The sequence below is a fragment of the Pongo abelii genome, chromosome 13, assembly GCF_028885655.2.
Source record: "Pongo abelii isolate AG06213 chromosome 13, NHGRI_mPonAbe1-v2.0_pri, whole genome shotgun sequence".
In the NCBI taxonomy this organism is placed as follows: domain Eukaryota; kingdom Metazoa; phylum Chordata; class Mammalia; order Primates; family Hominidae; genus Pongo; species Pongo abelii.
The window spans coordinates 88,712,409-88,735,569 of NC_071998.2; the positions used below are offsets into that span (position 1 = coordinate 88,712,409).

The 23,161-nt window shown below is 39.0% G+C and overlaps 1 protein-coding gene across 5 annotated transcripts; it reads right to left on the minus strand.

The window, feature by feature from the left end:
- Nucleotides 1–161: 161 nt before the first annotated feature.
- On the minus strand, nt 162–22,770 carry XPA (XPA, DNA damage recognition and repair factor). 5 transcript variants are annotated; one of them, XM_054520337.2, is made up of 7 exons: nt 22,484–22,769; nt 18,908–19,018; nt 14,791–14,896; nt 12,353–12,518; nt 10,163–10,280; nt 1,036–1,067; nt 766–846 (listed from the first exon to the last, which is right to left on the minus strand). In XM_054520337.2, the coding sequence occupies exons 1-6, from the start codon at nt 22,653–22,655 to the stop codon at nt 1,057–1,059; spliced, it is 684 nt and encodes a 227-aa protein (XP_054376312.1). In that variant the 5' UTR covers nt 22,656–22,769; the 3' UTR covers nt 766–846; nt 1,036–1,056. The 5 variants fall into 5 exon arrangements, 4 of the variants coding, with proteins under 4 accessions (XP_002820062.1, XP_054376313.1, XP_054376312.1 ...); XR_002916212.3 differs by lacking the exon at nt 766–846 and adding an exon at nt 7,440–7,670 and having other exon boundaries at nt 1,036–1,224; nt 22,484–22,770; XM_002820016.3 differs by lacking the exon at nt 1,036–1,067 and having other exon boundaries at nt 162–846.
- Nucleotides 22,771–23,161: the final 391 nt, after the last annotated feature.

Sequence of the window (23,161 nt, forward strand, 5' to 3'; positions counted from 1 at the left end):
ATGTTAGCACTACTTACAATAAACATCAGTGCCTTCTTTGATCAACAATCAGATATTCAACCATGAAAACAGCTCTTTTCCATTTTAATCCAGCATTTAAAAAGCTATCTAGACTAATGTTAAGTCCCACAGTAGAGGCCCCAAGAGTACAGAAAACATGATCAGACTTGTACAACTCAATGTTTATTTCTGCTATTAGGGCTTTTTCCAGCAGTAGTTCCCCACTGTTTCCACCATTGTGGAGACAGAAATCGTCCTAAAAAAACACATGACTAGAACCTGGGGTACAGTGGTACACCACCATTGCTATTTGTTTATTGGTTAAGAATCCAGTTCGGCCTTTGTTGAACCCTTTTCCCTCTACCCCAATCTAGGGTTTGCCTTGGTATCTTGTCCTCAAATTTGTAGCTGACCTACCACTTCTGTACCTACTCTAGCACTCAGCTCCCATCTCTGTTGTAAGAAAGCAATCACAGACATGACATTCTGCACACAACCAGGCCAGGTGACCTTCACTGAAACTTGTTTTCAAGCCATAACATACATAATTATTACTGAAGTATTACTTATACAAGGGTTTCATTCATCTATGAAGATGTTGCGTGTTTTTTTTTTTTTTTTGAATTTTGAAAAGGACCAATCTAAATTTCCTTTATTTAAATATAAAATTCTATAAAACAGGTCACTGAACTAAAAATCACATTTTTTCATATGTCAGTTCGTGGCCACACATAGTACAAGTCTTCCGGTACATGTCATCTTCTAGGTTTTCTTCTGGTCCATACTCATGTTGATGAACAATCGTCTCCCTTTTCCACACGCTGCTTCTTACTGCTCGCCGCAATTCTGAAAAAAAAAATTTAAAAGTCATCTTTTCAGTGGTGCTATTCAGGTGAATCCAAAAATCCAACTCCATCAAGCTTTCAGCCATGTACATGTGTGTGTATCTATGTGTATTTAAACCATATATAGATTGCCTTAATTTTATAACAAATCAAAGTTGATTATACAAACTTGGCAAACTTACTTTCTTACCTCACTAGTTTGGCCTGTGAATCAAGTTGTCACTGGAGCAGTGTGAAACAAGAGATTCAGAAATGGTTATGTGGGCTGGTGGTATGCAAAACAGAACCATATTCAGAAGTGAGTTGAGTAACACAATAGGACACATTCAGGTACGTTTGACTTCAGATAACAGAATGCCACAGTAGGAAAAGGAGTCAGCTGAAATAATTAAGAAAAAGGAGTGTTTTTAAGTTCCTGTCAGGAGCTACGTCAATAAGCATCAAGTCAAGCTTTGCAGGAAAACTAGAAAGTAGAGAACTCTACCACTATGCTGGTATGTTTTCACCTTAGAAAAAGTGCTTGTGCAATAAGACCTTAAGTCTATTGAAGTTCTTATAAGATGACAGCATTATTTTAGGAGAGGGCTAAAAATAAGAATCACAGAATGTTAAGAGCTGGAAAGAACCATAGAGTTTTGATTTTACTTCACTTTATTTTGCAGGTAGGGAAACTGAGCAAAGATAGTTTAACTGTGAAGCCAGGACACTGGTCATATTCTAATGTTTGGAGCTTTTTCTGCTACTTCGTGTCAAAATCATTTTACAAAGAAAATTATATTGGGTTCTTTGAAAGCAACCAAGTAAATCGTATTTTAATAAAAAGCAACACTTTACATTTCTATTCTCACCAGTGATCCACCCAGTTCTTCATTATCTTTGACAGTGGCATTACCTAAGGGAGAGTACGATAGCTGTCTTGTATAATCTCAGCTATAAAAATCACATATTTTCCCTAATCCATTTTAGATCTATAAGTAGTATCAAAATACTACTTAAATCTTATTTTCAGCTTTTATATCATGAGGATGAAAACACAGGGCTATGTATAAGGCAGTGTTCTTACCACTTTAAATGCATTTAATCCTCACAACCCTTTAAGATAAGTAGAATTATTCCAGTTTTACAGATGAGAAAACCAAGGCACAGAGAAGTTATAAGTTGCCCAAGGTTATATAGTTGATGGATACCTCTAGCATGAAAAGTACTTTGACATTATTTCAGTGCATATACCTCTAGATAGTTTTTGGTCTAGAAGAAAAAAATGTTCATCCAAACTCTTCATTTCTTTCAGTATCCTCTCATATTCTGAAGACCTTGGTTTTTCTAGATATAGATCTGGAATGCCCTCCTTCCTTTAAATTTTACCTTAGGATATTTTCTAAATAAAAAATGATATGCTAACCAGAACTCCACAGATGCCCTCTGGTTTCAGATAATGTAAGGAAGATGTTGCCTACTTGAATTCTAATATCTGCTTTTCAACTTGGTTCTCACGTAAGACATCTGGCCACCTTATCCCACTGAAAATCCTACTGCAGCACAATCATGCTAAACTAACTTTTCTGCCTAATTTGAATATTATGTGTACTTAAAAAGAGGTAACAAAGAAAAATTTTCTGAATACTAAAAAAAAATACTTGTAGTAAAAGTCTGTCTGTCTAGCCATAATTGAACCTAAGGTTTTACGTTGACTTTGACTTTTTCTCCCCACTCTTCAGCTAGTGTGTCAGGCTATATAATGGTGAGAATAAAGCCATATCTTTAATATTTACTAGACATTCCTGGAAAAACTTGTGCCAGAAACTAAGAAAGTATTTGGGGCCAGGTGCAATGGCTCATGCCTGTAATCCCAGCACTTTGGGAGGATTACCTGAGCCTGGGAGTTCAAGACCAGCCTGGGCAACACAGTGCCCAATCTCTTAAAAAAAAATAAAATAAAAAATTAAAAAAAAATTTTTTTAATTAGCTAGCCATGGTGGCATGTGCCTGTAGTCCCAGCTACTCGGGAGGCTGAAGTGGGAGGATCGCTTAAGCCGAGGAGTTTGAGCCTGCAGTGAGCCGTGATTGCACCACTGCACTGCAGCCTAGGTGACAGAGCAAGACTGTCTCAAAGAAAAAAACAACAGAACATAAGGAAGTATTTAAAAATGGATAGGTTTGAGGTTTTTTTTTCACCCTTCTTTCCGTTTCTGAACAATCCAGTCCTATGGAGCAAGTAAGCATCCATAGCAGAGTGAGAGAGCCCAAGAAAAAGGGCTCCCTCCAGAAGAGCAGCCAGCAACAGTAATGGGAATTAGTCACACATAGGGCTTTGATCAAGTCACTATATTAAGGATCATGGGAGCCACCAGGTTTCTCATCATCCAAAAAGCCAGTATAAGTAAAACTAAAATGAACCATGAAATTTTAAAACTGGATGTATCAGTGTAAACTCAAGGTTTACATATATTTATAGACAGAGACATAGGAATACAGATACACGTGTTGTGCTAGAAAGCAGAAAGGAGTGCTCAAGAAATGATGACATAAGCCTGGGCACGGTGGCTCACGCCTATAATTCTAGCACTTTGGGAGGCCGAGGCAGGTGGATCACTTGAGGTCAGGAGTTCGAGACCAGCTTGGCCAATATGGTGAAACCCCATCTCTACTGAAAACACAAAAATTAGTTGGACATGGTGGCACATGCCTGTAATCTCAGCTACTTGGGAGGCTGACACAGGAGAATCACATGAACCCGGGAGGTAAAGGTTGCAGTGAGCTGAGGTCGTGCCACTGCACTCCAACCTGGGTGACAGAGTGAGACTAGGTCTCAAAAGTAAATAAGTAAATAAAAATAAAAAAAGTAAGGAAATGACATGTCAAAAGATACAAAAGCTAGTCACTAGGCCAAATCAGACCATTTGAGCAACAAAATAAGGACAGAAATGAACCAAAGCCACTGGAGAAAAACAGAAATTAATGAATTCATACCAATAATAAGTAAATGGGGCAAAGGATGCTACAGAATGCTGACTGCCAACTGCTTAAATGCAGAAAGAATGCTGGAATTAGAAGACAATTCTTATAACCATCATACTAAAGACTGGTTCTAGCAAGAACCAGCAATGGATGGACACTAAATCTAGGGGGATACAATTTCTTTTTGCTTATCAAATCAAAATCAGAATTACCACTGAGGGCTGATAGACATCAGTGCCTCCAGATATGAGGCCCTGAGAAAAGCACATCACTTACGTACTGTCCCTGGCCTGAAATGCATACCCTGTATCCAACCAGCAGGACACACCAGAAACTGCCCCAAGTGAGAAACATGTTTTGAAGGGCAGGGCAGGGGAAGCAGACTTTTCTTCAAAAATGTCAATGTCATAAAAAATAATGAGCTGTGTAAATATCAGCTGTGTAAAAGTTTAGAAAGACTTGGTACCTAAAGCCAATACCCAATCCTAGACTGGATTCTGTTCTAGAAAGGAATTACTAAAAAGAACATTAGATCAACTAACAAAACTAGAATATGGAGGGCAGATTAGACATAAATACTAAATCAATGTTAAATTTACTCAAGTTAACAATATACTTTGGTTATGTAACAAAATATATCCCTATTAGGAAATATACACTGTAATACTTAATGGGTAAAGGGTGGTGATGTATACAACTTAGTCTTAAATGGTTCAGAAAAAAATAAATACTGTGTATGTATAGAAAGAGCATGCAAATGATGATGCAAATAGCATAAAGTGTTAACAGTAGGTAATCTGGAAAAAAGATACATGAGTGGCCCTTTGTATTACTATCCTTGCAATTTTTTATAAGTTTGAAATTATTTCCAAACAAAATAGTTTAAAAAGACAGGAGCTAGCTTGAAGGGGATTCTACTGGGCAAATTTTGGACAATTTCAACACCAAAATGAATCATGACTGGAATGGACTATAATACATGGACTTCAGAATAAGAAACAATCAGTCCAGCTGATGCTTAAAAAAAAATCAGTTTTTAAGAGAAGAAAAGGTCTTCTTTCCAAAAGCCAAATAACAATTACAGAAAGTGAAAGAAATAGAAAATCACCATTTATAATACCACCATAATAACTAAAGTAAGACTCAGCCCTGTGTACTAAAACCACTGAGTGAAAGGTAAGGAATGAGATATTCATAGTATTAGATTTCTCACTAATTACAAAGGATAAAGGGTACCCTTACAATGGAAAAACCTGGCAGACACCGCCTTAACTAAGCAGTCAAACTACCACTCCCTTAAAAGAGAGCTGGTACCATGTGTCTACTGATAAATGCTCAAACACATCACCTTGAAAGTATTTCTACCAAAAACATTCGACCTGAGTCTAACTGAGGAAACAAGCAGCTAACAAATCTGAATGGAGGGACACACTGAACGGCAGCTGGCCTGGGCACTGCAAAATGTCAATGTCGTGAAAGACAAAAAAGGCTGAGGGACTAGTTTAAAAGCAGCTATCAATATGCATCATCCTTGAATAACACCTGGATCCAACAAAAAGCTGTAAAGGACACCAAAACAACTGGGGAATATTAAATTATACACAAGATAGCAGCATTATATTAATGCTAAATTTCTTGAGTATGATCATTGTTCTTTAGCTATGTAGAAGAACACCATTGTTTTTTGTTTGAGACAGAGTTTCACTCTTGTTGCCCAGGCTGGAGTGCAATAGCGGGATCTCAGCTCACTGCAACCTCCACTTCCCAGGTTCAAGCAATTCTCTTGCCTCAGCCTCCTGAGTAGTTGGGACTACAGGCACACACCACCATGCCCAGCTAATTTTTGTATTTTTAGTAGAGACAAGGTTTCACCATGTTGGCCAGGCTGGTCTCAAACTCCTGGCCTCAGGTGATCTACCCGCCTCGGCCTCCTGAAGTGTTGGGATTACAGGCGTGAGCCACTGCTCCCAGCCGAATGCCATTGTTCTGAGGAGAAACATGCTGAAGTGTTTATAAGAATCACAATGTCTGCAACTTAAATGGCTTGGCAAAATATGTGTGTGTGAAAGAAAAAGTAAATATGGCAAATGTCAACATCAGGTAAATAAAAAATTTAAGATTAATACTTTTTTCACATTACTTCATTTAACAACTTAAAACTTAGGAAAGCAGAAATCAACTACCTACTGCTGAGAATGAGAAGGAGGTAGTTTTAAAAACAAGGTAAGGCTTTAGAAGAGTGAAAAAAGGTCTGTAGGTCTGAAATCGACTTTGGGGGAACTGAGGAAACCTGGGGTGGGTGCAGGTCCTATGCAGTGCTGAAGGCCTAATTGAAGCTGGAGACAAAACTGGTTTACCACGTTCCAACCTCCTAGTTCCGTTGGCCTAGAATTTCACAATGCTGGAAGCTATTAACTAAGGACTGCCTTTCATGGAAATTTATCACAATTTTCAATGTAACCAGTCTTGTTACTGATATATTCAGGGACTGCTTATACTTTTTACACACAAAAAAATTCTCCTAAATCCTTTTTTAAATGAAAATGTTACTTTATACCAATCTAAAACTTGTATTCAGTTTAACATCTTGGTTTTGCAAAAGAGGTGGTCTGTATTCATGGAAACTCAATGCTGCTTCTGAGGCAAATTTAAAAGACAACTAGCTGAGAGAGACAAGATACTTCTAAATACTTTATGGTAGGGCAGTAAGTATTGACTCATGGTGCCCCTTGTTAACAGGAGGAAAAAAAATTACAAGGAAAAGACACAATGACAATATGATGCTTTGGTCTTATTTAGTCCTCCATAAACTAAAGCAGAGTAACAGAGAATTGAGTCTCCCAAACTCTCTTGAGAAATGACTCCAGTCATAAATATAACCACAGGCCCACAATGTACAATGTCCACAAACTTGGGGCCCCCATAAGAGATTTCTTACCTACCTCTTATGGCAGGAAAGTACATAGTAATAAATAATGAAAATGAATTTATTTTCCTTTTTTTAGAAGGGTAACCTCTACCAGTACGGAATAAGAGAAAGCTCACATAACTAAAGAAATGCCTTATCTCTACCTTATTTATAGAGTAGACATGCAAACCCAAAACATTCTGTACATTTGAACCAGCTGAACGTTCCCATCTAATATTAAGGCCAGTGCATCCTGAAGTTTTGAAATCAAAACTGATTTCTATAATCTATAACTGATTTCTGTAATGTATAACAGTCCTCTCTTTCACACTCCTTAAAATGCCTGTTCACTACTTTATCCTTCAAGGCTCTCCTTGCTACTGGAAGAGAGGAAGGATTGGTGTAGGGCACTGAAAAGATTAAAAGGCCTAATTCAAAAGAACTCTTTCCAAATACTCAATCGGTCCTTTGAATATTTTGATACAGAGTTTTGATACCAGTTAAAAAAACTGAACAGCAGTTTCTGCCTTCTTATATCTAAAATCCGTTAACAATTTGAATTCACTAACAAGAAAACACTTTGTCTTTCACCTTATTTTTATCTATCTATCTATCCATCCACACCTTATACTATTTAAACTGTAAAATTCTTTTTGGTAGTAAGATCAATTCTCAAACTGCTGAAGTAGAAGATCATATTCTTAAAGCAGGTAAATATAATCTCTTACCTTCCCATAAAGAAGTAAACTGTGTCAGCTTCTTTGTGGATCAAAATCAGAAGACCAAGAGGAACCAGGTTCCAATTTCTTTTCAACTAAAATACTTTTAGACTTGCTTTTATTCCTCTCTGTTCTGAGCCTTCTGAGAAAACTGCACAGTAAGCTCCTTGTGTCTAATCTCTACAGTGTCTACTCCAATCTCAGCCCTTTGTGGCCTATTCAGGAAGGCGGGAACAACCTCTAAAGTAAATCAACAAGAAGCCATAATTAAAGAAGGCATCACACTGACCTCTCTGCACATTAAACACCAGAAGACAGTGGAGTAATGTTACAGAACTTAGGTATTCATACGCACAAAAGCAGTAAAACATTTCTATTCACAGAGACTTGGAAAATACATCACTCATGTAATCACTTTGGAAAATGTCCTCAAAAGACATGCTTCATTCAAATAAGAAGCGAACTGAAAAAGAAACCAGACCCAAGAGGTCTAACTCTATGAAAAACTTCAGGGCAAGTTCAAACTCTTCGAAAATGAGGACAATTGACAGTAGCTTATCTGGTGATTAACAGCAGCAATTTAATGTAATGAGAAAAAAAGCTAATTATATTAAAGTTTATATTTCTTTAAAAAGTAATACCAGTGAAAACTAAATCTTTAAGAGTTCTGTTCATACTAATAATATATATGCCACATAGAATTCTTATAAAAAAAAGCATGTGATGAAATGGATGCCATCATCTTTCAATCTGTTTGTCAAATTATAGGAATTTAGTTACCATTAGATGACACTGTGACCAAATTACAGAATTAGTAACTAAGAAAGTACAGACAGCCCTCGTTTTAAAAAATATTTCATCACTTTGCAGATACAGGTTTTTAATTAATACTTATTATTGTATCCATATATTATTATCTGCACCAAAATACCACCTGGAAATGGTTTAAGGAGGCAGCAAAGAGGTAAGAGTTGAGGTGATTTCAGGTAGCTGGAGTTAATAAAAAACCCTAGGCTAGTATATAACTAATCTATAACTCTGTCCTCCCTTTCACACCTCTTAAAATGCCTTTTCACTGCTTTATCTTTCAAGGTTCGCCTTGCTACTACAGAGGAAGGACTGGTGTAAAGCACTGAAAAGATTAAAGGGCCAAATTCATCAGAACTCTTTCCAAATCCTCTCAATATAGCAGTGGCTAATTTTGGGAAGGTTCTTTATTGAAATGCTCTTACGTGGCACAGCTTATTACAGGAAACCTCTCTACAAAGCCATGAATGTGTGCCTTACCTTGTGATTCAGGAATTGCTAAGTAACTATATAAAAAGACATGTATAAGGATGTTGATCATGGAGTTGCTTAACTTCGTGTCAAATAGTGCTTCCGTTTTTATTTTAAAAAAAAATTTAAGGATCTTAGGATAGAAAAGAACAGGAAGAGCAAAAATTAAAATGTTGCTGATGATTGTCTCTGAGTAGGAAAATCATGCAATAAGAGCTCTTTGTAATTCTCTTAACTTTTCTGCACTGTAACTGAATTACACTTGTAATGACAAAGGAAAAACAAATCCTCACGATGAGAAGGATTACAACAACTTGTGTTCCTCACGACAAGGAAGGCTTACATTCAATTTTTGGTTTTGCTTTTTTGTTTATAAGACATCTGACCTTATCTTATTCACTCTCCAAAACCACTTATGAATCCTAAAACATAAGCAAAATTATCTGGATAGGACATTCACTTTCAATGAATTAATTTAGTATATATATAAAACCGAATATATACATAAGTATGTGTTATCTCTACACACTGTACACTACAATGGGACTCTGCGTAATTACTGCATGAAGAACACATATGTTTCCTTTTTTAAGACTCTTTTAGGAATTCTGTGATAGAGCACAAAGTGACCTCTGTGCTCCTACAGCACCGCATGTTCATCACTATCATGGTACCTAGCACACTTGCACGATTTTAAGTTTCTCTCCTGACAAACTCTGACTCCAGAATTTATGTTAGCACAGTGCCTGGCACATAGTTGACACTTAGTAAATACTGGATGCATTGATGGATGGATGGATGGATGAAAAGACAGACAGACTTAACAGACATACATACCTGGATGGATAACAGGGACAAATTAATGCAGAGATAGATGGACAAGGGAATGCATGCAAAGATGGATGCATGCATAGAGAAATGACTACTTCATGGAGACTTTCAGTCAAAAATGCCTGCTTCCAGTCCCAACTCTGCCAATAACTATGTAACAAGTCACTCCACCTTTCTGGGTCTTTTGGTCATATATAAAATAAAAGTTCCTTCTAGTTGCTGAATTAGATGACTAAGACTTAGGGCATGGCTTTTCATTTTAAGCAATTAGAGGGGATTGTTGGTAGGTGTGTTTTTTATAACACTGTTGATCATACTTAAGATTTAATTGATGCCAAATCCTTAACCAGTGATACCACTCCTGATCCTCACATTGTTCCTATATAAAAACATGATTCACTTTAAGATGATGACGTACATGCTTTTCAGAAATGTCGTACTGTGAGGTTTGAGCTGAGTGCCTTGAAGACCAATATACTGACGGCAAACTTTAAGTCATTTTTTTCAACCTCTAAAAAACACATTCCAATCTATTGGTGACATTAAACAGGAAGAATCTAGCTAAAGGCTTTTTGCAAAATGGTAAAACACAATCCTTCACGATATAAAATGTGGCCATCTACCTTTTACTTTTTTATCAAATTTCTTCTGTTTCATTTTTTCTCGGTTTTCCTGTCGGACTTCCTTTGCTTCTTCTAATGCTTCTTGACTACCCCAAACTTCAAGAGACCTCTTCACAATCTACAACACAAAATCCATATTTAAATAAGTTGTGATTCAGACTTGCAAAATATTACAAAGTTATAACTGTCAAATCCACAGGTACCAAAGAATGATCTAACTCAAGTATAAATTTATAAATATTTATTAGAAATTTAAATATTTTAAATATTAATGATCAGAAACAACTCTAATAAAACATCTATCTAAACCTATGAAACTGTCAGTAAACATATGCTGAATTAGATTATAAATAGAAAAGTGGTCCTCTGACTGTATTGTCACAGGAATCAAAAGTACATGTGGTCAGTGAGTTTGATCAACTGTAGTGGGCTCACCAAAGAAACAGTTTGTTGACAGATTAGCCACATCAGACCTAAATATGAGGTCATCTCCAAAAATCTCCAACCGCAGGAAGTTACCAATTACTACTACTCATCTCCTTCAAGATCAATAATTGTCTCTATCGACTTGACTTCTGATCTGCAGGATATATATTTTTTTAAATTTTGGTACCAAAATAATGTAAAAAGTCTTCATTCAACTTTTAAAACTTTACATTATATACCTTTACTCTTTATAGTATTTACTTGCATTTTAAGAGAATTTACACACTAAGAATTACACTCAGGATACCTCTCACAATATGTTAAAAGGACCATAATATTAATCAGTGTAGCCAAACTCAAATTTCTTAACATAATCAAGTGATATACTCATATTTCGTATATTCTGAGACATCACGTTTTCCACAATTTAACATCCCTGAAAATGCTGCATCACCAATGCACTTAATGGTACTTTAACAACTCTTTTTAGTCAAAAAGTCTTGCAGAAGAATTGGACTCTGAATGTAAAGTTTAGGAATACCTTCATAAGTCTTTTGCACTTGCATTTTCCCTTTTATGTGTGCAAAAGTTGTGACATATGACAAAAAACTACAATAAAGTCTAATGGCACTATTTCACCAAGTATAAAATAAAAGCATCAAGCGATAAGAAAGCGTATGTTGATTTAATCAGCGGCATTTAAAAATATTTAATGGTACATAAAACAATAGTGAATGTTCTAATCAACAGAATCTTATATTAGTATTTAATGAAATTCAGTACACGTTTTGTTTTACGATATGGCTTCTTAATTTTATTTGGAGATATGGGATTTTCTAGTATAGTATATATTCAAACTGTGCTCTAAAGCAATGCCTCCCAATATTTTAAGCTAACAGCATAAAAAGCATATTACAAAATTTGTACCACTCTGAGGTAGATACAAGGGGCTGCTTGTGACTCAAAGAAACTGGCCTGGGCACTAGCAGTCCTAGCCACTAAGTAGATCACCATCTTGGCACACCTGTAACCCATCTGCAGCAAGTGGAGTTGAGATGATCTGCTCTGAGATTACAGAGCTATATGGACACTCGCTAGCATTCCAGATGGGTAGAGTTAGATTTTAGGTATTTATGAAATTCCCGAAATTTTTCTTTTTTTTAATATTTCTTTTTTGGTGGGAGATGGAGGTGAAAGAGGGTAAGGAAATGGGGCCTGACTCCCATTCCAACCTTTTTTAGTTTCCAAATTGTACTCTTAACATCACCCCAATAGCAACAGGTTTGTTTCAAAGTGCCATATTAGAAGCAAAATGAGGCCAGGCGTGACGGCTCATGCCTGTAATCCCAGCACTTTGCGAGGCCAAAGCAGTAGGATCACTTGAGCCCTGGAGTTCGAGACCAGCCTGGGCAATATGGTAAAACCCCATCTCTACAAAAAATACAAAAAGCTAGCCAGGTGCTACTCAGAAGGCTGAGGTGGAAAGATTACCTGAGCCCAGGAGGTCAAGGCTGCAGTGAGTCATGATCTTACCACTGCACTCCAGCCTGAGTGACAGAGTGAGACCTTATTGTTAAAAAAAAAAAAAAAAAGCAAAATGAGAAAACATGTTATTAAATGTCATTATACATGACTGTGAAGCATATGCAAAACTAGGGAAAAGAGTTTTTTCACACTCTGTAAGCAAAAACCAAACTAATTATGACTAGTTTGTTATTAAGAATTTACCAGAGTGAAAGATAATAAATACAACTTATTAGAGACCTGTAACTTTAAGTAGAGTTTCATATCACCCCATTGTGAATGATGTGGATTCTTCTTCACAATAAATTTAAGAGGTGGCTCTCTTTTTTCTAAATCACAGTCTTTCAGAAGATATTCTTGTTTTGCCTCTGTTTTGGTTATAAGCTTGTGTTTATCATCAGCATCTCTGAAAACAGATTAAGTCCATTATATAAATTAGTTATTTTAAATAAGCTAAGTTTGCAAATAGCCCAGCAACTTAGGGGCACACACAGCAAAAAGGACATATAAAATACTTTTTCCTGCAACTCTCATGGTCAAATTAGCAACATAAGAATTCTAACAGAAAAATACTTTATCTTTTACTTATTCTGATAAGTTACATTATCTAGAGAAAAAAACATTCCTAGCAAAGGGAACAGCAAGGGAAAAGGCTCTAGGGCAGGGGTGTATTTTGCAAATAGAGCTTACAGCAAGAGGACCAGTGTAACTAGAAGACCTGAAATAAGTGATGGTGAGAAGTGGTGGGAGATACAGTCAGAGACAGTCAGGGCCTTGCAAGCAATGGTGAAGACAATGGTTAGAAACCACTAGAAGGTTTTGAGCAAAATACTATATGAAAAGGAGACCCTAGGGATGCGAAAGGGGTAATGGGGGAGAGACCAGTTAGAACACTACTGCAGTGGTCCAGGCAAGAGCTGATGGTGGCCTAGCCTAAGGCAGCAGTGGGAGAGGATGAGATGCCGATGGATTCAGGATATGGTTTGAACCTAGAGCCAAACAGGTTTGGAATTAATACACACAGGAGAATGGAGACATAGCCAGTGAATGAAGCTGGCTTTACTGAAATGGTAAACACTAAAGAGCAGGTACAGATCAGGGAAGGGAGAAATCAAAGGTTCTATCAGAGGATTCTATCACAAAAACATAAAAGTTAAAACTGGGAAGCTATATGAAAGCTAAATAATTCAGAAGTATAAACTAACAGGAGACATGTAGACTATATGGTACTAAAACTATCATCTTTGACGATGTTGAAAAAGAATGGAGGACTGTGTTCCTGATTATGATTAAACATAAAAGTGTAATGTTTCCAGACTTTTCAAGGTGTTGGCAGGACCACGTTCCTTTCTGGAGGCACTAGGTAAGAATCCATCTCCTTGCCTTTTCTAGCTTCTAGAGCCCACCTGCATTCCTGAACTCATGACCCCCTCCTTCCACTTTCACAGCCAGTGATGATGGCTTCTCACATTGCATCACTCACTTCTTCACTACTCGCATGTCCCTCTGACTCTCAGCTTTCCTCTTCTACTTCTAAGAAAGCTCATGTGCTTGTATTCAGTCTACCTGGATAACCCAGGATAATCTCCCCATCTCAAGGTCTTTAACCTTAATCATATCTGCAAAGTCCCTTTGCTATGGCAGGTAATATAGTCACAACTTTCTTTAAACTGGTACAACAGTTGCTTGCATTTTCTCTTGGAAATAAAATTCTATGTAGTGTTTCAGTTCCCAAAAGCTATACTGGCCTTTAAGGAGAATGACGACAGTACTGTGGACTTGAACCACTGTGTCGGTGGGAAATGAGTTTGTAATTTATAGTTCCAGCTGGGGTGCCAGAGCATTCCCAGCCATATATCTGATCATGAGACCAGGGACCACATCTCCCTCTCTATCTACCGAGGATCCCGCTCAGCAGCAAGCCAATCATGATGGCTCCCAATGTCTGCAGCAGGGACTCTGAAAGGGCAGGTCCTTCAGGCAGGTGAGGAGTTGATTTAGGACTGTAGGGACAAAGTAAGCACAGGAACAGGTAAGAGGGCCAACTAAGATTCCAAGATAGGACCTTCAATGTGCAAAAGATATCAACACAGCATTTGGCTGAGTAAACAGTAGCGATAGGAGAACCATGTGAAGTGAGAAAGGTTATTCTGGGTGATATAAAAAAAGGATAAAGTCTAGAAGAAGAAAAAGAATGGAAGAATATAGTTCTTCCTCATCTATTCTCTTTATGAGGGTAGCAAAAGATGAATGAAAAAGGTATTCTGAGCTACTGTCCTCTCACTGAAGGCCCCACTCCTCTGACCAAGATGTAACACACCCTGGAATAATTAAGAAATAGAGGGATCATTAGGGCTGGGTGAAGAGAAGGGTTAGCAGCCTGCTACTGAGAGACGTTAAAAAAACAAAAACAAAAAAACTCAGGCCAGCAGAAAAAGAAAAGGAAATTTCTATGGCAGAACCATCGGCATCCTTCCTATTTTATGGGGTATATCATAAGCTTTAATAAGCACAGATTTACTGTATTTGGCAAAATAGAAACCATAGAAATTTTAGCAAACTCCCAAAATAAAATTCATAATTACTAAGAAAATATCAAATCCAAACAGATATAACTTGTTTTGCCCTAAACCTACACATAAACATTAGCAATTAAGAATATCATCTAAAATAAGTACCTGCAGTTATCACAAGTTGGCAAATCAAAGTGGTTCATAAGATAAGAATCCATAAATTCTTTCCCACATTCTTCACATATTACATAATCAAATTCCATAACAGGTCCTAAGAAAAGGAAAATGAACTCTTTAAGTTTCCTTTTTTATGACTAGAACAATATTTTCCTCTATTTTATTAGCTTATCAGCATGTATGCTATTCCTGACATAAATACATTTAAGTAAAAGACAAAATAAGACCTTGATTATGTTTATCTTAAAAAAAAAAAAAAAGAGGAAAAAAGAAAAGGAAGTAACATAAAGAAAAAAACGTAGCAATTCCACAAGTATTTCTGAATCCCAGCCATGTGCAAGGTACATGTATTAGTGCTACATTAGTTACAAGAAACTACCAGACTGAGTGACTTAAAACAACACACATTTATTATCACACAGATCTCTAGTTTATTCTGACATGGGTCTCAGTAGGCTAAAATCAAGGTGTTGGCAGGGCTGTGTTCCTTTCTGGAGGTTCTAGGCAAGAATCCATCTCCTTGCCTTTTCCAGCTTCTACAGGCTGCCTGCATTCCTTAACTCATGACCCCTTCTCCATCTTCATAGCCAGCAACGGTGGCTTCTCACATGGCATCACTCACTTCTTCCATAAACACATGTCCCTCTGACTCTCGGCTTTCCTCTTCTACTTTTTTTGTTTTTTTGAAATGGAGTCTTGCTCTGCTGCCCAGGCTGGAGTGCAGTGGCACGATCTCGGCTTAGTGTAACCTTCACCTCTTGGGTTTAAGTGATTCTCCTGCCTTAGCTTCCCAAGTAGCTGGGATTACAGGTGCACGCCACCATGCCTGGATAATTTTTGTTTTTGTTTTGTTTTTTGAGATGGAATCTCGCTCTGTTGCTCAGGTTTTAGTGCAGTGGCGTGATCTCAGCTCACTGCAACCTCCACCTCCTGGGTTCAAGCGATTCTCCTGCCTCAGCCTCCAAAGTAGCTGGGATTACAGGCACGCACCACCACACCTGGTTAATTTTTGTATTTTTAGTAGAGATGGGGTTTTACCATGTTGGCCAGGCTGGTCTCGATCTCCTGACCTCGTGATCCACCCACCTCAGCCTCCCAAAGTGCTGGGATTACAGGCATGAGCCACTGCACCCAGCCCTGATTTTTGTATTTTTAGTAGAGACAGAGTTTCGCCATGTTGGCCAGGTTGGTCTCGAACTCCTGACGTCAGGTGATCCACCTGTCTTGGCCTCCCAAAGTGCTGGGATTACAGGCGTGAGCCACCGTGCCCGGCCCCTCTTCCACTTTTAAGGAAACTTGTGTGCTTACATTGGGTCTACCTGAATAACCCAGGATACTCTCCCCATCTCAAGGTCTTTAACCTTAATCACATCTGCAAAGTCCTTTTTGCTATGATAAGGATAATATATTCACAGGTTCCACGGTGATTAAGGCATGGACATCTTTGGGGACCATTATTCTGCCTACCACAGCACTGCTGAAAGTACAAAAGAGATTAGTCCCAGAGTGGTAGGGCGAAAAGGAATCTGCTTACAGACAGGGCACCAACATTACACAGGAAAGAGCAATAAACAGCATGCTAATAGAAGACAGACAACAACAGAATTCACTTCCAAATGGAAAAAATTTTTTCTCCCTCCATTCTACCCCTACCAGCAAAGCAAATAGCTTCTTCATCTGTCTCACCTTGTGGATTATAAACTCCTTGAGGGGAGAGGCTGTATTCAGCCATGTATCCTCAACTCCCAGCACAGAAAAACCACTCTAGGTAAGGTAAACCTAGATTATTTAAGGACTTCAAATGCCTACCTAAGGAACTTAATTCTGTAAGAACTGTTTTTCCCAGCAAGTCTTTAAATTTTACTAGTAAGGCTGGCACAGTGGCTCACACCTATAATCCCAGCACTTTGGGAGGCCAAGGTGGGTGGATCACTTGAGTCCAGGAGTTCGAGACCAGCCTGGTCAACATGGCAAGGCCCTGTCTCTACAAAAAAAAATACAAAAATTAACCAGGCATCAATTAGCTGGGCGTGGTGGCGGGTACCTGTAATTCCAGCTACGCTGGAGGCTGAGGCAGGAGAATCGCTTGTGCCCAGGAGGTGGAGGTTGCAGCAAGCCAAGATTGCGCCGCTGCACTCCAGCCTGGGCAACAAGAGTGAAACTCCATCTCAAAAACAAAAACAAAAAAATTAGCCAGGCGTGATAGTGTGCGCCTGTAGTCCCAGCTACTTGGGAGGCTGAAGTAAGAGAATCCCTTGAACCCAGGAGGTGGAGGCTGCAGTAAGCCAAGATCATGCCACTGCACTCCAGGCTGGTGACAGCAAGGCTCTTTCTAAATATATATATATATATATGTAAATAAATAAATGTTACTAAGAAGTCTTTAGGCTGAATGCTCCAACTCTCAGAACTGCCACAGTTTCCAACAAGAAGAAAAAAGGAGTTGTCGGCCGGGCGCAGTGGCTCACGCCTGTAATCCCAGCACTTTGGGAGGCCAAGGAGGGTGGATCACCTGAGACTGGGTGCTCGAGACCAGCCTGACCAACATGGAGAAACCCCGTCTCTACTAAAAATACAAAATTAGCTGGGCCTGGTGGTGCATGCCTATAATCCCAGCTACTCAGGAGGCTGAGGCAGGAGAATCGCTTGAACCCAGGAGGCAGAGGTTGCGGTGAGACGAGATCGCACCATTGCACTCCAGCCTGGGCAATGAGAGTGAAACTCTGTCTCAAAGAAAAAAAAAAAAAAAAGAAAAGGGGAATTGTCATTATGTCATTAATTAACTGTTTGTTTCAAAATATTCCTATCACTGCCTTCCCTTACCTCCTTCGTTATAACACACTAATCTCCAAACTTTAAGAAAACAAACAAACAAAAAAACATGCTTTTCTTTGTAGAATATTAGAGAAGCATATCTATAGACAAAAGGAAAACTGAAAATTTTGGAACAAGGCTAGTGATAGTCAAAGTAGTATCTTTGAAAAATTTACCAGGATGTGTTAGAATGAAGAGAAAGTGTGGTAGAAATACCAATTAGGAAGCTATTACATAGCATTATTAATCAAAACATTTAAAATGTGCAGTTTTCTAATTTAAAATATTCTTTATAATGGAAATTCCTAAATAAACACAATGATAATTTTCAAACTGTCACTCCCTTTTACATTTACCACTCAGAAACTGGCAGTCTACCATAAGCAAGAGTTGTGTAATTATTTCATTACATATTACAATGTAATAATAATGGAAATAAAGTACACAATAAAATGTAATGTGCTTGAATCATCTTGAAATCATCCCCAGCCACCCCCCAACCCCACCCCGGGTTTTGTCTTCCACAAAACCAGTGCCTGATGCAAATAAAAACAAATATTTTAATCCTTCAAGTCTCAGCTTCTGCAAACAACAGTATAGACACACATAGATTAGAGCAGGGCAACCACCTACATTGATGAATGCACAACAACTTCTGTAGCTGCAACTAAAGACTGGAATAGGTTTGTTTTGTTTTGTTTTGTTTAAAAAAAGCTGTTATATTGCACTGTTGGCTGCCCAACTTATGAACAAATAAAGTGTTTCTATCTTTTTCCCAAAGAGTGTGAAAGTACCGTCACTGTGAAGATATGTATACATATAAGTGATTTACCAAAGCACTAACCTTAGATCGTAGTTACATCCTTCTTTTTATGCTGGTCTGTCTATCTTATACTTTGTAAGCTGCTTTCTTTCTCCACAGATAAATAAAAGAATGTCCTAAATGTTATCTCTTGGATTCTGGCACCTCATTTCAGCCTATCAAGATAATTTTGAGTATTTACTCTACCAATCAATATACTGGCTAACCCTGCCTATTATAAAACAACAGAGAGCATCAACCCCTAAGTACATCAGCCACAAGTTAAATAATCGTTTCCATATGCATGGCTGTTTCTTTGATTGTTTTTTTAATCTACTAGCAAAACTGCCAAACTTTACCACTTTTATAAAGATAATGTACTCACTGATTAAAGTAATTGTGGCATTATTTAGCATCACTTTGCATAGAATTATGCATGTTACTCAAAATAACCAATCTAGATACTTATTTTTGAAAAACTCACTTTACCTGGTTCATGAACAACTTTTCCAATTTTTTGTTCTTCTTCTTCTTCCTCTTCTAAAATGAAGCCTCCTCCTGTGTCAATTATCTTTGGGGCTGCTTTTACATTAGCCATGCCTACAAAAGTAAGTAAAAGCAGTCAACAATTGAAGTAGGTAAGCCCGTATGTTACCTTGTTCATAAACAGAAAATTCCTTTGAATTCAATATATCTCAAACAACACAAAGATGTCCACAATCACTACTTTTATTCAACATTATACTGAAGGTCCCAGGTAGTCCAACAGAGCAAGAAAACCAAAAAGGCATAAAGGATGAAAAAAAAGTAAAACAGCATCTATTCACAGATGATGTAATTATGTGTGTAAAATATCCAAAAGAATCTACAATTAGAATTAAGAAATAACAACCTAGGAAGAGATGTGTAAAACCTCTGCCCTGAAAACTACAAAACACTAAGAGAAATCAAAGAGGACTTAAATGGAGAAATATACTGTGTATGGATTTTAAGCCTCAATATTATAAAAACGTCAATTCTTCACAAATTTATCTAAAGATTCAAGATGATCTCAGCCAGAACTCCAGCAGTGGGGTGCGGGGTGTGTGTGTGTGTGTGTGTGTGTGTGCGTGTGTGTGTGTGTGTGCGCGTGTGCGCGTGTGTGTGTGTGTGTGTGTGTGCGTGCGTGCGTGCGTGCGTGTGTGTGTGTGTGCGCGCGCGCGCGCGCGTGCACCTGGAAATTTCCATTTCACATTTTGGGCCATGGTTGATTGTGGGTAACTAAAGCCACAGAAAGTGAAACCTCGGAAAAGGGAGGACTAACGTATGCATATCTGACAAAGGACTCACATTCAGAATACATAATAAAATCCTCTTAAGTCAGTAAAAGACAACCCAACTTTTAAAAACAGGCAAAAGATTTGAACAGGCACTTCACAAATGAGGATATCCAAACGGCCAAAAAGCACATAAAAAGGTTCTCATTATCTCTAATCATTAGGAAAATACAAATTAAAACCATAATGAAGTATCATTAGACTCTCACCAGAATGTCTAAAATGAAAAAGACTGACAATACCAAGTGTGAGGATGTGGAGCAACCAGAACTGCCATATTGCTGGTGAGATTGGAAACTGATATAATCACCGTTTGGCAATATCTACTAAAGCTTAACATAACTACCGCTCTCCTATGACCCAGCAATTCCATCTCCAGGCATATACACAAGAGGAGTGAGTGTGTGTGTCCACTAAAATACATAAACAAGAATGTGTACAGAGGTTTCATTCATAACAGCCCCAAAGTGGAAACAACCCAAATAGCCACCAAAAGGAAAATGGAAAAAATTGTGGCATAATACAAAAGAATCTATACAACATCTAAACGCGCAAACTACCAATGCATGCAACAAAATGTGTGAATTTCTCAAATACTATGTTGCGCAAAAAAAGCCAGAAACCGTATGACTCAATGTACATGAAGTTTGGAAATAGGTAATACCAATCAAATGGTCAGAAGAGTATGACTTCTGAGAGTAGAGAGTGGACACCAACTAGGAAGGCGCAATAGGAAAACTTCTACAGTTCTGGAAGTGTACATGTCTTGATCACTATGGTGTTTACACAAGCATTCACGTAAGTAAAATTCAGATGAGTACATTTTACAGTATGTTACACCTCCATTTTTTAAAATAAGACAGATTTAATATGTTTTATTCTACTAAAGTCACTCCCCTTCTCTGGCCTCAATTTCTCCCTTTATTAAATGAAAGGATTAGATTATAAGCTTGTTTCCACTGTTAATAGCAATTCTCACACTATAATGCCTGTTCATCTCTCTGTATCCCTTCATTAGACTGAGTGCCTTTACCTGTATACTTCTGACAAATAGTAAACATTCCATGAGTACCAACTGGAAGGATAGAAATGAATGAACCTACTAGAATATGTAACATAAATAGCAAAGTAAATGAATGGAATGACAGTAAACACAATGAGAATTAAGAAGAGGGAAAGCTGGAGTAGTCGAGCCCATGACTTGAGCAGGATCCTAAACAATGCTAACTCATGCCCAAAACAAAGTCCAATTTCTCTCTGCTGCTATGCCTTGCTGTTTCCCCAGGACCTTAGCACCACTCTTCGTATTCTAAGCAAGTTTTTTCAGTCTTTCATGGCATATGTCATGGCACACAGAGAAAAAGAAAATTGTATAGTACCAAGAAATAAAAGTGTCACAAAGATAAAAATCTCAGCACTTACCTAACTCTTGAAACATGGTGGGTTGTACACAATGCTACAATACAGTTCAGTTCTTGGGGAACTGCCTAAGAAATCTTAAAGAATGTTCATTCTACCTTGCTTTCCACGATCAAACGTTTAATTTAATGTCAGTTTTTGCTATTTTGCACCTTCCGTTCCACAGCCATGTCGTAGATCTGGAAACCTTTATGGAATCATGACTATGAATTAATCAGTGCAAATGAACTTTTTGTCTGACTCTAGCGTGCCTCAAGTTTAGAAAGGAATAAAAGGTAACCACTATAAAGTAGAAAGGATGAGACCAGTACCATCAAAAGTAGCTGGAATTTGCAGTTTCGGTGTTAGTATGAATATCAAGACATGCTGCCAGCCTCAAACTCTTCTCACTCTCACTACATCTGGCTGATAAAAAAAGAGTAATACAGCTCTAAACTGTGCTCGACAAAGGGCAGTATAGAGCTTTAGGAACACATGTACTTCATGTTATAGAGGTAGTCCTGAAGAACTGCCTGTCAACCAAACTACATTTTAAGTATCCTGGAAAATATTATTAGTTGACCCCAGTGGCAAATTCTATAAGAGAATAATCTGCAATGAGAGATCAGTCCTTAATTTACTTCAATCAATAAACATGTTTTGAGCATCTAGTTTTTGCCAAGAAATCGCAGAGGTCACGTGTCCAAGAAATAGACTCATGGAATCTATGGATTAGAATCTTAAAGGTTTACTATCCAGTCCCTTCTTCTGATTGCTGAATAGGAGATTCTGATTGCTGAATCTCCTCTCCTCCACATAAGTAAGCGTTCTTCCAGTTCCTATTTGAGCGCTTCTAGTAACGGGAAGCTCATGAGAAGCAATCCATTGCACTTTTGGCAACTCTAATTGTTGAAAGCTCTCCCTAACAAACACCAAGATCTGCCTCTTCCATCAACTAGTTCTAGCTATATAGGCCACAATCAAGAACTAGTCTAACTCCTCTTTCCGGGACAGCTGAGGCCCTGACACCTGGCAGTAGCTGACACCTCCCGGCGGGGGCGGCTGCATCCCTAAACGAAAAATCGAAGCTGAGCAGCCGAGGTGCAGCGAAGAAGGCACGGGGCTGGTGGTCAGGAGGCCCGGATGCGACCGCGGAACGCTCTGTGGTCGTGGACAGGACGCTTTGACAAGGCGGCTGGGCCGGATTCCCTCTCCGACTGGGGGAGAATCTGCACACAGACGCCAGAGGAGTTGACGCGACCCCCGGGCCCCGGGACTCGGCTCGCACGAGCCAGTCTGGGGACCGGGGAGGCGGGGAGAGGGAAGGGGCAAGCGCGGACGCGGCCCAAACCTCCAGTAGCCGCAGCCGCCGTCGCCGAGTAGGGCCGGGCAGCCAGCCGGGCCTGGCGCAGCATCAGTGCCCGCTGCCGCTTCCGCTCGATACTCGCCCGCACCGTGGCAGGCAGCTCCGCTGGTTGCTCTAAAGCCGCCGCCTCCGGCAAAGCCCCGTCGGTCGCCGCCATCTCCGACCCACTCCGAGGACCTAGCGCCCAGCTCCACGCACGCGCACTGCACGCCGAGGCGAGCCAGCCGCCCTGCACCGCCTCTGCGCTCCCCGCACCCAGCGGCCTTTCTGAGTGAGAGCGCCTGCGCAGTTAAAGGGCTTGGGGTGGCCTGCCCGGGCGCTGGGCGGAGTCTGGGCATGCGCGGACACGGAGTACCCACCTACCTACCTGCTCTCTTGTCATCCGGTAGAAGGGTCCGTGCTGAGATCATATCTCAGGACCTGGTCACCTTTAAAACAGGTCTCGCTTGGTGATTCAGAGTATAGGCTTTGGAGTCAGGCCTGGGTTAAGTCTGAGCTCTTGACAGTTAAAGTCTATGTGACCTTGGGCAAGTTATTTAACCAGAGTTCAGTTTCTTCAGTGGTAAAATGAGGATAATTATGGAACCATTTACTGAGTCGTTGGGAGGATTAGATTGCCAGGACAATAACCTGGCACGTAGAAGACCTCAAAAAATGATAACA

Coding starts and splice junctions, on each gene's coding strand:
- XPA (XM_002820016.3), bottom strand. CDS start 22,655: ATGGCGGCGACCGACGGGGCTTTGCCGGAGGCGGCGGCTTTAGAGCAA. Junction 10,281..12,352: donor AACTCTACTTAAAGTTACAG/GTCTCTAATAAG, acceptor TTTGTGTTGTAG/ATTGTGAAGAGGTCTCTTGA. Junction 847..10,162: donor ATTTGATAAAAAAGTAAAAG/GTAGATGGCCAC, acceptor TTTTTTTTTCAG/AATTGCGGCGAGCAGTAAGA.